Source organism: Pongo abelii, chromosome 9 (assembly GCF_028885655.2).
Source record: "Pongo abelii isolate AG06213 chromosome 9, NHGRI_mPonAbe1-v2.0_pri, whole genome shotgun sequence".
NCBI lineage: Eukaryota > Metazoa > Chordata > Mammalia > Primates > Hominidae > Pongo > Pongo abelii.
Window position 1 is genome coordinate 97,799,975 of NC_071994.2, and position 16,305 is coordinate 97,816,279.

The window sequence follows — 16,305 nt, forward strand, 5'->3', positions numbered from 1 at the left end:
TAATGCACTCTTCTGATGGGCTACACAAAATTTCTAGCAGACTTTTTGACATAATAAAACTAGCCTGTTCCCCTTCACTACCTGAGGGCTTGTGGAACCCTGGGAGCCCTAGGCCTCTTATTTTGCAGATGTGAAAATAGGGCTGAGTAGTTGAGCCATTGATAGATAGGCTCAGTGAATTACTATCAAAGTTGTGAAAATAACTCAGCATTCTTCCAGAAAAATCATCTTCTACCAGAGAACCTGTTCATCTTGGTTCTTTTTTCTTAGAAAATAGAGAAATTGACTTTAGTTGAAAGCTCACCCTGTTTGAGGCTTTAGGGTTTTTATGCTTCCCTATCCCCTACCTACCCCCGGCCCCCGCCGCCAATGCTAGACCCTCTAAATATGGTCCCCAGCCCACTTCGGTCCAGGAATGTGGCCACAGTCATTCTAACTGTACCTGCCTGAGGTCCCAGTCTCCCAAGGTGCCAGAGAAGGTGTACTCTTTTGACATATGACAAAAGACCTGTCTTAACAATTTGGAGATTATCAACGTTTGAAGACTCATACTGTGCTTCATCCTGTATCCCTAAATTACAATTAAAGTCCTTGGGACAGCCTGAGATAAATGTTTCAAGTTTTTCTAGCCAATTGGCTTTTTATGGAGACTGTTTTGTTTTGTTTTACAGTATTAAAAATCTCCATGCCAAAATCATAGAGAAAGATGCTATGATTAAGGTCCTGCAGCAGCGATCTCGTAAAGATGCCGGGAAGACAGACTCCTCCAGCCTACGTCCTGCCCGCTCCGTTCCATCCATAGCAGCAGCTACTGGGACACACTCTCGCCAGACCTCTCTTACCAGCAGCCAGCTGGCCGAGGAAAAGAAGGAAGAGAAGACCTGGAAGGGGAGCATAGGTGAGCCCCACACCTCTGTCAGACCATGATTGGAAAAGCAAGACCAGACAGCTTCTCTGCCACTCATGGGACACAGAAATGTCCCTGAATAGTTCCTGGTCTCAATTTACTCATCTGTGAAGTGGGGAGGGAAATCAATCATACTTCAGTTATAGATATGTGGAAGCATTGTGTAAATTCTAAAGACTGCACCACTGGAGTAGCTCTTAGCCGTGGGTTGACTCAGATCATAATTATCTATTATTGTTGTAAGTTGAGGTGACCCTTATAACACAAAAGGCTCTCATGGAAAAGCCTAGAGACATCACGCCTATGAACTTGGCTCTGCTCTAGACCAGTTGTATGACGGCTCCACCTCTACTTCCATGTCTAGAAAGGGAGGACAGTGTCTGCCTGCTTTACCCCATGGGGCATGGGAGGGAAGAATGGGATAATGGGGAGAGCACATTGGAAGAAGTGCTCTCTCACATAAGGTAGGGGTGGTAAGTTTTTGCTGTATTGTTGTTGCATGGGCAGAATTTTGAGGAACGTTCCCTAAGTGTGGTCTTAGCCAGGAGTAGGTTTCCTGGGGGCAGGCGGGCTTGTTGGCTGGCTGGGCTAGCGAAGCTGGAGGGGAAGCAGGCAACGTGCCCGCACACGGGTCCTCCACACCCTTCCCCTGCACTCTGGCCTCTCCAGGGGTCTGGCCCTTCTTTGATGCATTTCCCCGCATCAGATCATGTTTTTGTTTCTCTGTGCAGCTGAGAGCCAGTTGTCCGCAGCATAAGACCCCAGAGGAGACTGGCTGTTCTGGGCCAGAGGGGATAAGAGCTTCCATATGAACCTGACAGAGTTGGGGGGATCAAAGGCTCCCAGCCAGAATCTCTGTTTGAAGTCCCTCCACTGGTGGCTTCAGCAGCCCCTGCCCCCAAAGGAAATGCACTTCAAAGAAGATGTGTGTGGACAGCAGCTGAGATCATCAAAGACTGTCCCAAGGACATTTAGCTCCCAGCCCAGCTAGAGAGCCGGGAGGCAGTGCTGAGCCAGGCCTGGTCAAGGAGTTTGAAAATTTGCTCAGCTCTGGTAGAAACCTCCCTGGGAGTCCCCTGTTTGTGACATGCAGTCAGGCAGGCATCTCTGGTGTCTGTGCCCGTATGCCCCAGGACCTGGCATGTCTAAACCAGGCCTGGGAGCCGGAGGACTTGTCTGAAGGAAGAGCTGCTGTGTTCCCTGCACTGATATTCCTCCTCGTTGTTGTCATTGGTGTCCACATGTCACAAACACAGGGAGGGACTCTCCGAGGGGCTGAGGCAGGTTCATGGGTGACTGCGCAGTTCCCCACATGTTGTCACCATTGCTTGCCCGATAGGCTCTGGAAGGAGGTGGAGGTGACAGCATACACCTTCCCAATTGCCCAGGGTCTCCCAGGAGCTATGGCTGGCTAGTGACTTATTCAGCCTGTCACTCCCTACGAGGACATCCTGCAGACTCTGGAGTTTCCACAGGGCAGGCGATGAAGTGGAAAGAACATAGGTTGGACTCCAAGTCAGGCACAGCTGGGTTTGAGTCCCATTTCTGCTGCTTCTTAGCTGTGAGAGGTTAGTTTTTCTGAGCTTCCATTTCCTTCTCTGTAAGACAGGATAAGGCCTGTCTCGCAGGAATGACGTGCAGTATGAAGTGAGATTATATGGGAAGCACAGATGAAGGCCTTTGCTGCTCAGCGTGGTCTGTGGGCCAGTAGCACCAGCATCATCTGGGAGCCTCTTAGAAATACAGAATCCCAGGCCCTGCCTGCTGGATCAGGTCTTCCTTTTAACGGTATAGCCAAGTCATCGTTATGCACATTGCATTTTGAAAAGCACTGCTCTCGACAAACTGAACTGCCCTGAGTTCTAAATGGGCACCTTAAAACAGCCCTGGTGAGGATACTTTATGAATTGCTGGCTATCTAACCAGATAAGAGAACAAATACTTGATTGCGCTTATCGCATTTTCTATAGGCTAGCATTCTAGGGTGCTGGCACTTTCCTGCCTGTGTGCTGTATTTAAAAATAAAAAGTTATCCTCCCGCCCAGCTTTCCAGGAAGGCTCTGAGGAAAATGGACACCTCTGCACACCACGCCTCCCATTTCCATAGCCAGCATCCCCTCTTCCCCACCCCAGCCTCACTACTCTTGAGGAAGGGGGTGAGGAGAGGGCTAAGTGGCCTTTCCTAGGAGGCTGGCTGGCTTTTCTGCTTCTGGGAGGCTACAGTTCCACCGCAGAAATGTGCAGGTAGCATGTTTATCTTTGAACCCAAGCCTGTGGGGGACCATCATCCATTACAAGGAGTGGGGTGGAGTTGTGAACTATTCAGAAGAGCAGCAAGCCAATGGGAACATGTCTAGGACCGGGGAAGTCTTGTAGCTTTTCTTAAGCACACTGCCACACTTCAGGCCAGCCCTTTTGGGCCACGTTGGGGACAGCAAGCATGGTCTCTAGAAAGCCTTGCAGGAACCTCCCTACCCCTCCTGCTGGCAATTAGGCACTTCTCTGTTTGTCCATACCACCGTGTGAATAATTGTATCCTACAGTTTATATATTAAGTTATAATCAGTTTACTTGACAACTACTTCTCCACTCCAAAAAAAAAAAAAACCTACAATTTTTTAGGAAGGGGACTAGGTCTTCCATTTTTTATTCTCTCAGTGTTTGTTATTTTATCAGGCTTATAATAAGTGTTTATTAAATGCTTGGGGAATGAATCAATGAACGAATGAAGCAATCATCAGTCAACAAGGAACAGATCTCCAAGACTAGATTTAAAAAAAAAAAAAAAAAAAAAGGAAAAAAAAGAATGTCGTTGAAAAATCTGTTGTCTGCCCTCAGGATTGCTGCTGGGGAAGGAGCACCATGAGCATGCCTCTGCCCCACTGCTGCCACCCCCACCCACCTCAGCACTGTCCTCCACAGCCTCCACTACGGCAGCCAGCAGTGCCCACGCCAAGACGGGCAGCAAGGACAGCAGCACACAGACCGACAAGAGTGCCGAGCTCTTCTGGCCCAGCATGGCCTCCCTCCCGAGCCGCGGCCGGCTGAGCACGACCCCTGCTCACAGCCCTGTCCTGAAACACCCAGCGGCCAAAGGGACCGCAGAGAAACTGGGTACGTGGGCTACCCCAACTTGATCAGCCCCTGAAAACTGTGGAACTGTCTGGCCTAAGAGAATCTTTTGTTGAGCTAGAGAGGAAGCAGGGGCACCCATCAGCTCTTACTCTATGGGGATGCTATCCTAATGCACTTAGGATATGTGTGCCCTTTCTTATTATGGGAATAAATATGCATATAGACACATCTAGTTTATTACTATTTGAAATGAGTGCACAGCTTGAGACTACCCTGGCAATGCATGCTTTTTAACTAACCCTTCCCCGGATGGAGTGACAACAGACCCTCTGAGGGGCTGAATGCCCTCTGGTATGTTTGGGAGCCAGAATTAGGCACCAGGTACGTCAAAGGCACAAGTTCACTGTTGCCTTCAGGGCTCTGCCTTACCAGGGATTCTGGCCTCAGTGGAGGACATTGTGATGGAAGGAGAAGGCAGATTGACCTACAGAGTCAGTTAACTTGTGGCACAGCACTTGGGCCAGGACTAACGGGCTGTTTAAAATATTTAAGGGAAGACAACTTGGGAGAGGTGATCTTTGCAATGAGTCCCGAAGTGTCCTGGGTAAGAATGGACCTGGCCTCTTAAGGCACTCCTCTTAAGCAAAGGAGTACCATGGCCATGGTCAATGGGATCCCACAAATGTTCTTAAATGGGTAAGGCTTTAAGTAGCCAGAGAGTATCCAGCCTACCATTGGCTTCTCCACATCCTAAAACCTGAGACTAATCATAGTCATGGGGACCTCCCTTTTCAGGAATTCTTTTGAGGAGGTGCGGGCTCTGTGGGGCCTAAGTTAACTGTTTCCTCCAAGGGAGTTGTTTATTTCACTTTTCAAAGCAGACAAGTAAATACAATGTTGTCACTTTTTAAAGATGTAATTCTTTTCCAAGTAAGCCAGAGAACATGTAAAAAGTGCCTGGCTCAGAATATGCACCTGATAGTTTTGAGTAGAGAGTGTGAGGGGCTCCTGTACAGAGTCCCACTGTCATCCTCACCCTCTGAATCCTCTCCCATCACCATCCTGGTTTGTATTTGTGTCTGAATCCTGGTCCAGTCATTCTGCATGTTCCCACTGTGGGCTAGATCATCTCACATGCTCTGTGGTGAGAATCCTGGGTGTGCAGTGGTATCGGACGTGGGTCCATTTTAGAGAACCTGGAAAGCCTGTGCCCCTCCTGAGGAATGGGCAGCTGATGTTTCCTCTCTATTTGGCAGAGAACTCTCCTGGCCATGGGAAGTCGCCTGACCACAGAGGCCGGGTCAGCAGCTTGCTGCACAAGCCCGAGTTCCCTGACGGAGAGATGATGGAAGTCCTCATCTAACTGCCATCTCTGTGGAATTTCAGTACAGAACATTGACAAACAACGAAAGTAGCAGAGAAAGAAGAAAGACCTAGAAGGTTGTAGATGGGAAATCAGGAATGATTTGAACTGATAAAGATTTCAGACTCATAAGAACACATTTTATAAATGTTAAACACAAAAACAGGAGACCTACATGACTGAAGATAGAAGAGAATGCGATGGATTTTATTACACATGGTGGAAGAGAGAAGAGGCGTGTAGGTTTGCAAACAAAGTTAAATAGGAAACTGAATTTTTCATTGTACAGAAAATGTATCTCTTGGGGAGGGCCTGTGTACCCCCATTCTCTGATTATAAACAGATAAACCCAAATGTGGATCATCCTTGGAATACCCCCATTCTCCTTGCCTCTTAGCATGTTTGGTTTAAGAAAAGCCTCCAAGAAATCTTGAGAGCCTGTCTTGGCATAATGCAGTGTCACCTGTGCCAACCATGGGGTGTCCCATGTGTGTGAGTGTGGCAGTGAGAAGAAGCATCGAGGGCGAGGGGGATATGAAAGCTGGTCTTCACCTAATTACCTGTTTGGTTTGGATTTCCAAGAGATGATTGGGCTTCTTAGCTTTTCTGAATTCTGCAGTATTTTCTAAACAGGATAGATTATGATCTCAGTCCCCATCCATCCTAACTTCTGAGTTCATCTCTGTCTCTGCTTTATGGTCTTTAATTTTTTGTTGTTCCTTCATTTTTTTCTTTTTAATAAGATATACCAGAATTCCTTAGGTATGGGATTTATGAGAGCAGTACCTGAACTGTCATCATTCCTGCTGTGTTTGATAGTGAGCAGTAGGACAAAGCCACGTGCTGACTTCCTGGCTGCTTCACCTTTGCATAGCTGGGTTGCAGCTGCGAACCTCATTCTGACTGTGAACTAAGCAAGCTTTGAGGAGGCAGGAGATTCCGTGGGTCCCTGTGACATCTTGCATTAAGATCATGGCACTTGCTTTTTTGTCTCTCACATTGGCTGTCTTGCAAGGAGCTTGACATTTCCAAATTCCATTGCTCTGTTGGGGAAGACTTAGGACAGCACTCCAGGAAACAGATGACAATTTACAGACAGTTGTCTCAGTGGTTTCCAGAATCTCACCAGCCTCCTATATAGCTTCTTGTATTGAGGCTCACGAGCGTAGTCACACTCTTTCCTCCCTCGCGCACGCCTCTGCTTGCTCTCGATCAGCATCCAGATCTCCGTGGCACCAGGTTGCCTCTGCTGTGAACTTCTTTTGTAACCTACCAGGCCAGTGTACATACAGTGTTATCAGGTTTTTCAGGATTTCAGTTTTGAGGCAGTTTATTCAAAGCGAGACAGAAGTGCCACAGAAAAGAGGCAGGAGTGTGTTAGGTGGTGGGTCCGTTAGACCTCTGCTGTGACATTGCATATTCAGCTCTGTGGACACTGGCTTCCTTTACAAATCTAAGAGATGCTGGATTAGAAAAGAGGAGAAGCTCATCGGGCCATCAGAGATGCTCCTACAGGGTCCTGATGTTTTTGTCCCTCCAGGTCAGCTGGATCAGTGTTTTCCCAGTTCCCTTTGCTCATGCTTACTTAGAGGAAGAAAGAAAGGGGGATACCTTTTCCAAGTACCTTCTAAATGAAACACTCAAGAGAGTGCTACTCAGGAAACTTTGCTTGGGTCCTAAAATGGACTGGTCTTGGGTGTGTAACCCCGGTGAAGTTATAGCCTCCCGAAATTGAGGTGATAGAAGGAAGACAAGAGGTGTAGGCTGGAGAGGGGAGGGAAGAAATCAGTGGCTTTGGCCAGCCTCTGTGCCACCCAGTATGACAGAGGAGTGGGAACTGGCCCTCTGGGGCTCTGCTTGGCCGTAGGCACTGCACATTGTGCCACCTGCTCATCACCTCCTCTAGTCTCACACTGAGCATCGGAGTACCTGTTGTGCAGACAGGAAAACTGAGGAGCTCTAAGAGGCTGAGCATGGAGCTCGCCCCATGCCATACATGGGGTGTGGGAAGAGGGCACAGGAGGCCTCATCCATGGGGGAAAGGGTTGAGGATGGACATGGGTGGGGAGAGGGCATAGAGATCCCTTCCTAACCTCTGTTCCCACCACATTTCTTAGGAGATGAGGTTAGGAGATGGCAGTTAACTCTCTTAAGGACATTTTGATCCCAGTTTATGTTGGGGATGGATCAGAAAGGAAAATGTTTAGAGATAGGAAGGTAAGTCAACTCTGCCAGCCCCTACCATCAGGTCTGGGCCACCCCAAACTTGGGCTGCCTCCCTTAGACATAGGTTAGAGTGAGAGACCCAGCCGTTTCTCCTGAAGCCTGGTCTTCATGCCCCAGACACCTCATTGCCCCAATCGGGTGTCAGACTTGCTTGCTCTTCGAGGTCCCCCTGAGCTGCCAAGTGTTTTCATTGTAAACAGACACATGGCCACGTTTCAGGGCTTCAACGGCATTGTATTTTAGACTTTGACCGTATTTTTTTTCTCTTAACCTACTAAGACTCTTCCTTAAGAACGGGATCTATAGCTTGAAAATGCCTTCTTCTATGGGAAATTTCCTGCCAAGCCAGGGCACTAAATACTTTCATCGTTAGAGCTTTCCTGAAGTCCGGCCATATACTGAGCACCTGCTCTGAGTTCTGGGCAGCTTACAATATCTTAAACAGATTTTCAGAAAAATAATGCAACTATATTTTCTAGTGCCAACTGTATGCAAACAGTGTGGTAAGTACCTTTTAATTAGTCCTCCACCCACCTGGAGTACAGGGGGTGAGTTTATTATTCTGATTTCACTGATAAGGAAATGGGCTCAGAAAGGTTAAGTCCCTTTCTGAAATCTCACAGCCAGGAGAAGCTAGGATGATTTAAAACAAAGTTTGGAGGGGCACTGGGCATAGACCCTGGCTGTACAGCCTCTAACATGCGGCACTGCATCTTGGCAGTCTCTATCCCTGTCTGTGATGTGTGCGTGCACGTGTAACTACACACACACACACACACACACACACACACACACAGCTATCACACATCTCAGAGCCTAAGAAATAGGACTAAGCCCAGAACTCCTAGAATCACCTATAAATGCCAGGCATAGATGGAAATTATTGTGTTCCACCAAAAGCACAGCTACAAACTATACCTAAAAAATATTTCTGCACTTCCCAGAGAGCTGGACTTCAAACTTTCCCAGTGGAGCCTGATTATAGAACTTGAGGGTCCTGTCTCAGGGTGAAGGGGAGAGGCCCTGGCTTCATGGGAAGGTATTCCAACATTGTTCTGCTTCACCCTTGACTGTGTTGTCTGGCAGTTTCTGTGTGCTGCCAGGATATTATATGGAATTGGAGAAGTTGGAGTCAGGTCTCTGACGCTAGAGTTTCACTAATTAGATGCCTCTGTACATAAGAACTATTGCTGTCTGCAGGTCCATATAGCTAAGCTGCCAGGAAAAACACATTATCTTCCAAAACTTTCAGAGCATGTGCAGAACCCTTTCTTAGCGTTTTCTTCTCAGCATTTTCTCTGCCTCCCAGAGGCTGGCAACCAATGACACTGCGGAGTTCAGCATGTTCTAACCATGCACGCAGGGCAGGGGCTGCCTTGGCCTTCCTCAGGCTTTGGTTGGGAGAGCAGGCAGTGGTGGAGCCCTTCTGGGTGCAGTCCTCTGGGGTTGCTCTTTGGAACTCATGTATGAGTTTGACTCCACAAGGCTTGGCATGGATACCAAAACAGTTGCACCAAATTAGTTCTGAACCTGGAACAGAGAATTCAGTGCTTCTGTTAATCGGGAAGGAGGTGCTCAGAATGCCCCGTGCAGAGCAACCAGTCATTACTCTTGTTTGTTCTCACCTGGGTGTGCACCCTCATGATGCAGTGGCTGTAGCACCTTCATGCCAGGTGCTGAGAGAGTGGGAAATTCTTCCTCCCCATTGACCTGAGTCCCAGAGACTTAGGGACACAGACTTCAAGTGAGGCTGGGGACCTCAGAAGCAGTGGATAATAGATTGGGGCATTAAAAGCTTTTGAGGCAGGGGGCTCATGTTTTCACTGCAGGGAGTTATGCTGAGCAAAGAGATGTGTTTTTCAAAACCCAGAGTATTGCCCCGTGTCCACGCTGAAGTAAGTGGAGCATGCTTCTCTGTGTTCTCTGAATGATCTTGCACTCCTCTTAAGCAAAGGAGTACCATGGCCATAGTCAGTGGGATCCCACAAATGTTTTTAAATGGATAAGGCTTTAAGTAGCCAAAGAGTATCCAGCCTACCATTGGCTTCTCCACATCCTAAAACCTGAGACAGCCTTGGTATATGCTTTATAAATGTTTCTTTTCTTGTTGTTTAAGTAATTAAAGTGTTTAAAATGTCTTCATTAGATGTGACGATTGTTTAATGAGTTTGCCTCTGACGTGTGTCTCCATGGGAGATAGGCAAAGTAATTAGGAAGTTACCAGAAATTGGTCGGCTGGGGAAATGCAAAAGTTAGCATTTCAGTAGTGAATTTCTCCTGGAACAAATGAGCAATTTTTCCTCTTTCTCTTAAGTAGTATACCCTTTTCTCACTTAGTAATTTAATGGTATATAAAGACATGTGTATACGTGAGTGCATACATATGAGGTATGACTATAGGGTTGTTTGTGGGAATTTCCTTTCTTAACATACGGAAGATCGAAGTGTTCATCTCACCCCGCTCTCCTTAAAAGGTGTCTTTTGGGAGACTATGTGCTGATTGACTATAGTGCTGCCAAGTAAAAATATCTTGGGAACTCTTCTACTAGAATGGCCTTCAGGGCTTGGCATGTTCCTTTGGTTTCCCCTTAGAGATGAGAAATCCTCCTCCTTTGAGGATGGATTTAAGTTCTGGAAATAATCTCAAGTGCTTGATAGCACAGTTGGATGAACAAAGATGGCAATTAAGGTAAGTTGCACCATTTTTGTTTCTAAAAAAATCCCTAAGGAATTTCTTGGAATGAGTCTTTGGCCTCAGAGCCTCTCAAAGTGTCCACTTCAAGGGAAGACCGTCCTCATTAGCACACAGATTTTTAAAAATCAATTCTCTTGCCATGCCTCCTATGTGTTCACATCTCTGCATACACTACAGACATAAGTGCATAATCATTTATATAAACATCTGGTAGGTATTCTGTAAAACTGTTTAGTTTAGTGCATGTTATTGTCATGTTATGATGTGACTGGGGTGTTTCTTTGTCATGAAACTTTGCTTCTTCACAGAATTAGAATACTGCTCTCTCTATATTGAAGTACATATACAGCATTTCCTTGTATCAGCTCCCAAAGTCTGGATGCCCGGTGTTGTGTTTACATGTGATTGTGCCTAGCAGTCTGTTCACATAGAGACACCTGTAAGTATTTATTACAAAACGGAATGTAAGCAAATATATCCACACTGGTTTTATTTGAATCAAGGTGTTTTTTTGTTTTTTGTTCTTTTTCCTTTTGAGGAGGAACAGGGAGCCTCCTCCTCCATGAGCACTTACAGAATTGTGTAAAATTCTGTGAAACAAGGGTAAGCGTGGGCACCCGATTTCAGCTGTCCTGGTGCCGCTACCCTCCAAGCTGCTCTGTGTGTGTGTGTGTCGCTGTGCTTGGTGGCAGTGTGCCGTGCTCGTGCCGGCTCTTCCCAGCAGACTCTGGTATCTGGCTGTAACGTTTGGCGTCTTCGTATTGCCAGTCTGTATTGAGGGGTGATGTACATGGCCGTACAGCCAGATGGGTCTGTGTATCAGTGTGGGGAGTCCAAGAACACTGCCTGTCCCCCACAGCAAATATTGATGCTGTTGGTCAGCCAAAGATTTTCCTCTTCTTTGCTGCTTAAACTTGTGCCTTAATATTGTACGTAATAAATGGATAAAATGGCAAAATGGCTCTTCCCTCTAGCTTGCTCTTTTCTTCCTTAAAGAACTTGTAAACTGATGCTCAATAAATATTTCATTTCATTGTGCCCACTTAATGTTTTGGTTCAGAGGCCCTCGGCTCCCCCCTTGTGGGCCTCACACTGACACCAACACGCAGCTCTTGACTCTGAGGAGGAAATGAATCATTCAAACCACCGCAGCTTGCAGCCCGCCCACTCCTGGCTCCTCCAGACAAATAAGGAGAAAGGAAACGCAGAGAGACTGTGTGCCTGGGTGTCCACTTTGATCACATGTGAGTGTCCACTTTTGGGGTTCCTCAGTTCAGAGCTGGCAAATGATCACTGTAAACTGGCTCTGTCTCAGGAATTCACCCAGGCATCCTGGAGTCAGCCATGCCTCTCTGAGCCCGAGAATGGAAATGGGAGATGGGAGCTGTTTTGTTAGGGTCTTGGGGTCACAGGAGCAAAAAGCAGGACTTTGGTGGGAAGGAGTCACATGGTAAATGGGTGAAATCCAGGCCAGGAGCCTCAGGGACTGAAGCAGAACAGAGTAAGACTCATGAGAATCTCCACATGAAGGCCCCTCCCCTGGGATCACTGTGTTTAAGAGAGGGTGGTGCCTGCTGTTTATTCTCTGGTCATGCCTTTTCAGCGAAAGCCTCTCTCCTCACCCACCCCCAGCCCTAGCATAGGAAAAGCTTCCTTGACATGAGCTCTGGGGGAGTGTGAAGGATGCATCTCTAGCCCCCCAATAATCATCAGTGTGATTTATATGCATTATCTTCTTCAGTCACAACAACCTTGTCATCATCCCCACTTTAAACCCCAGGAGACTGAAACTCAAACAACTTTGGACAAGTGATGTGCAAAAGACGGCAGGGCGGGGATTTGAACCCAGGTCTACCTGATGCAGAGCCAAGGCACTTGCATATGCAAGGTGGGTGGATGCTGGGAGGCAGGAGAGCTCATGCTCCTGTCTGCCTGGCTTCTTGTCTGTCCTGCTTCTACCCTGAGGACTCCTCTGCAGGGAGCGCCATCTGTGTGTGTGTGCAAATATGACTCAATTCACGTAAAGATGCACCCTTGCAGCTCCCCAGCCTCTACCTGTCAGGATGACTGCAGGAAGACAGCTGGAGGACTGCATTTGTGTTTAGAGTTTGTATGACCCTTCCGAGTTGTCACCTTCCCACGCTGATCCCACACGTGTACATCATGCGAGCCACCCCCTGAGCTCTGACCTTTCTCTTGGTCCCTTGTACACCCCAGGAGAGACGTTGTCAATCCCAGCAGTTCTGTGTAGTCATTCCAAGTGGTACACGTCTGTGCCCTGAAGGAACACTGGCCTCCATTCTGACATCTGGGCTGGGGCCTCAGGAACCACAAGAGATAGCAATGTGTTTGAAGTTGCACAGGCTCATCGTGATAAGGAATTAGGTCACAAATGGGAAATAAATCAGAAGCAATGAAATTCCTTTCTTAAAGTTCTGTGTTGTCAAAATAAAAGAAGCTTTCTGTCATTAAAAAAATGTCATTATGGTTTACTGTTTCTGTTGCCTTTTTAGCAAGCATGACAGTGTGTCTTTGAGGTACTTCCTTTATCTGCCTCTGTTCCTGGCAGGCAGACGTCCAGAGACCATTCCAAGTGAGCCAGGACTCCCTCTCTTGGTGAGTCTGTCATCCTCAAAGTTCCTCTCTTTTTAGAATATTGGGAGATATATAGGTGATTTTTTAAATTGAACCTGGAGTTTATGGGAACCTGGGAAGCCCTCCATATCTGATGTGGAGTTCTATCAAAGGGTAACTCTCCCCAAGTTTTTGGAGACTCATAGTGTGTATACAGATAATATAAGGATCATAGACTACATCGTTGAGTGCTTTGGAGTATAGTAATATGAATTATAGTCCTATTGTTAGAAAGTAACAGTGCCTAACTTTGTGTCCTGATGGGTTTTGCCTCTCTGAATGTGCAGGGGAGGCAGGATCTAAGTTTTATTGAATTTGCTTTGGAATAATATTTCATCTTAAGAACCCCAGAGGTAGGTATTATGGGACATTATTACCCCTGCATGTCAAATGAGGAAACAGACTGAAGAGAAGTGAGGTGTGCACTTGGGCTCTGCAGTAGAAGCCAGGCCTGCTCATTTCTAAAGCCTTTGTTCTCTCTCTGCACTGAATTGTTGCCTTTGACTTTAGTTGTGTGTGTGTGTGTTTTTTTTTTATGGTTTGCTTGTGTTTGTTTTTAATCACTCTAAAGAGAATTGGTAAGCAGATGGCTAACTGAAAAAACATTATTGAGGCCCTTGTTGGAAGTGTGACTTTTTTTTCGGCCAAAGTCATATACCGGACAGACAAGCTGGATCAGTGGCTCTGGTCTGTGAGATGTATACTTAATCTTTACCTACTAGACTTTGTTTATTAACATTCACCTGGTAGGCAGCATGGTGGAGAAGGTACCAACAGGCAGAAGCTGTGTCAGGTCCACACAGGGGCTGGGGACCTGCTCTTGGTTTTCCCCAGGTACATTGTGAAGCCACAGAACTTGTGGTCCAGTAATGCTGAGTATAAAATGGAAGTGTCTGTCAGTCTAATGAAATTCTTGATTGTACCTGACAGGCATCTATGCCTGGTTTCCCGATCACCTGAACCTTGGTGCCTTCCCTTCCATATTCATGGCTCTGCTTCTGTCCCATCTACTCAGTCATCTCTGCTAGGGTCCCCAGTCACCTTGGGCTCCTCCCCCACTCTCTCCTTTAGCTAGTTGGTCACCTGTTCCTGCCCACTTCACCCTCCCATGTTGCTTCTGTACTTTTATTTTCTCCATCCCCATGGCCTTAGTTCAAGACTTCATCTCTCGCATGGACAATTACAGTAGCCTTCTGCCTACCATCTCATCCTACTCTATTCTTGACAAGGACACCAGAGTAACAAGAGTAATAATGACATTGATTCATTGTCATTATGCACCCAACCTCCTGTGAGCCATTCCCATATTAGTACATTGAATTCTTACAATCACTGTTATAGCTCCATTGTACTGATGGAGAAACTAAGAAGTAGGGAATTTGAGCCTCTTGACCAAAGTCCTAGAGCTTGTGAGTGCAGAGCTGGGATCCAAGCCCAGATAGACTGACTCCAGAGCCTCTAGACCACACTGTTCTTCCCCAACCCGAGTTTCTAGAGGGATGTCTGATAATGTCACTCTTTTGAGGGAAATTGCCACAGCACTGTTAGCCCCCTGTGGCCTTCAGGATAAAGCTGTGGCATTCATGCCCTGCATAGTCTGACCCCTGCCCACTTCCCTGACTAGTTTCTCTCTACTTCCCTTTCCACCCCTACCTTCAAGTTGCTCTAGGAACCACACTGTGTCCATAATCTGCTTTGTATGTTTCCATTTTTGCACCTATCCATGGGGTCTCTTGGATTGGGTGTCCATCTGTCCAATCTAACTCATTCTTCAAGGTGAGGCTCAAATGTCACTTTTCTCAGGAAGGTATTTCTGGTCACCAGGGTCAAAATTAATTGCTCCTCTTCCATTATTAGCTGAGTCACCTGGAGAAAGTTGTTGAACTTTTGAAAACTTCTTTGCAAGATGTTATGGAGCAAGTACCGTGTCTGTTTTTTCATTAATGTGAATCAGGCACCTAATGCAGTTGCTGGCACACCACAGGTGCTTGAGTGTTGACTGAATGAGTCAACCCTTGAGTGTTGACTGAATGAGTCAAGGATTTAATGAGAGAAGAGTTGTAATGTATCTAAAATGACAGTGCCGTGCATCATAGCATCCATCCAGCCCTTGCCCCAAGCCGTCTCCTGTTATAGTGAACTACATACACAAGTGTCTGTCAGCTAATCTGTTTGGGGTAGGAACCCTGACTTGTACCTAGAGTAGATGCTCATTAAAAGTTAAACTGACTGTGAATTCTCCCAAGCTTCTTATTGCATATGTTCAGTGACTGTTGTCAGGGAAACTGGAAGCAGAGATCCTTAAGTAAAATTTTATTAAAAAATTACTGTGCAAGTAATGCATATTTGTTTTTAAAAACAATCAAATGAGAATACAGAGGAGAATACAAAGAAGCCACTACCTCCTCTAAATTGCTGCACATAGCCATTAATTCTGTTAAGTCTGGAGGATTTCCTTCTAGGCTCCTCTACAGATACGTACAACCAGGTAGATAGATACGAGTGAATGAATATAAGACCATGCTACTCATACAACTAGGTTTTTTTCATTCAACAATAGGTCATAGGCAGGTTTCCTAGGCAGCACGTGTAGATCTCTCTTATTGTGGTTTATGGTGGTATGTGTTCCTTTGTGTGGAGGAAGGGGAGCTTACTGAAACCTGAGGGTGCTCCTGCACCACCACCCAGCTCCGCACAGCATTTCCCCAGCAATAAGGGAGAGCTAAGAGCATGGGGAAGCTGGGGAGATGTTTTCTCTCCTAAGAAAGAGGCCAAAACTTGCAATATATAAGTCAGGCCTGGCCAAATGCTGGCCCTGTGTTCCTCCAGTGCATCAAAATGTTTCCATTCACCTGCCCAGGCACTAAAAAAATTAATGATTTTCATGATGACATTGGGATCCCAAGGACTCAACAGCACCATGGCCCCAGCTGATGGCTGAGACCAGTCTGGCCTGGAATGCCCTGTTTCCATCCAGAAATCCTCTGTCAGCTCTCTGAGGGGCTGATTTTTCCATCCAGTGCCCTACCCTTTGGCCTAGAGAACACATTTTCCTGGCATAATTCGACTCAGCCCTAGTCCAGTCTGACTTTGTTCAGTGAGTTGATGACATTGATCCTTCCCTTGTCCCTGGCACTTTCATTTTGCAGTGTATCTATCAGTTTTACAAATATTTAGCTTTAGGAATAGCCTGTAAAAAGAAGCCCAGTTTATGATTCATTCATCAGGTTACTACTGAAAATTAATTATGTGCCCAGCATGCTTCAGATCTTGGGGGGAAGCCAGATAATACAGAATGCCATGGTGATCCTGCCCTGAAGGTAGACGAGGGGCAGGGAAGTGGACTGATTTCCTACTGTGCGCCAAGCATTTTATGTCAACCGTGGCATTTGGTCCTCATAACAG

The 16,305-nt window shown here is 46.5% G+C and overlaps 1 protein-coding gene across 9 annotated transcripts in view; it reads left to right on the forward strand.

Moving 5' to 3' along the window:
- Nucleotides 1-11,308, forward strand: part of AMOTL1 (angiomotin like 1) — a 169,820-nt gene extending 158,512 nt beyond the window's left edge. For 6 of the 9 annotated variants that reach the window (XM_009246964.4, XM_054524953.2, XM_054524954.2 and 3 more), the window contains 3 exons: nucleotides 672-898; nucleotides 3,746-4,021; nucleotides 5,239-11,308. In XM_009246964.4, the coding sequence (XP_009245239.2) occupies nucleotides 672-898; nucleotides 3,746-4,021; nucleotides 5,239-5,345 (610 nt within the window). In that variant the 3' untranslated portion in view covers nucleotides 5,346-11,308. The remainder of the gene's footprint in view (nucleotides 1-671; nucleotides 899-3,745; nucleotides 4,022-5,238) is intronic. The other 3 variants (XM_009246965.4, XM_024254911.3, XM_063711331.1) reach the window with 1 other exon arrangement.
- The last annotated feature ends 4,997 nt before the right edge of the window (nucleotides 11,309-16,305 follow it).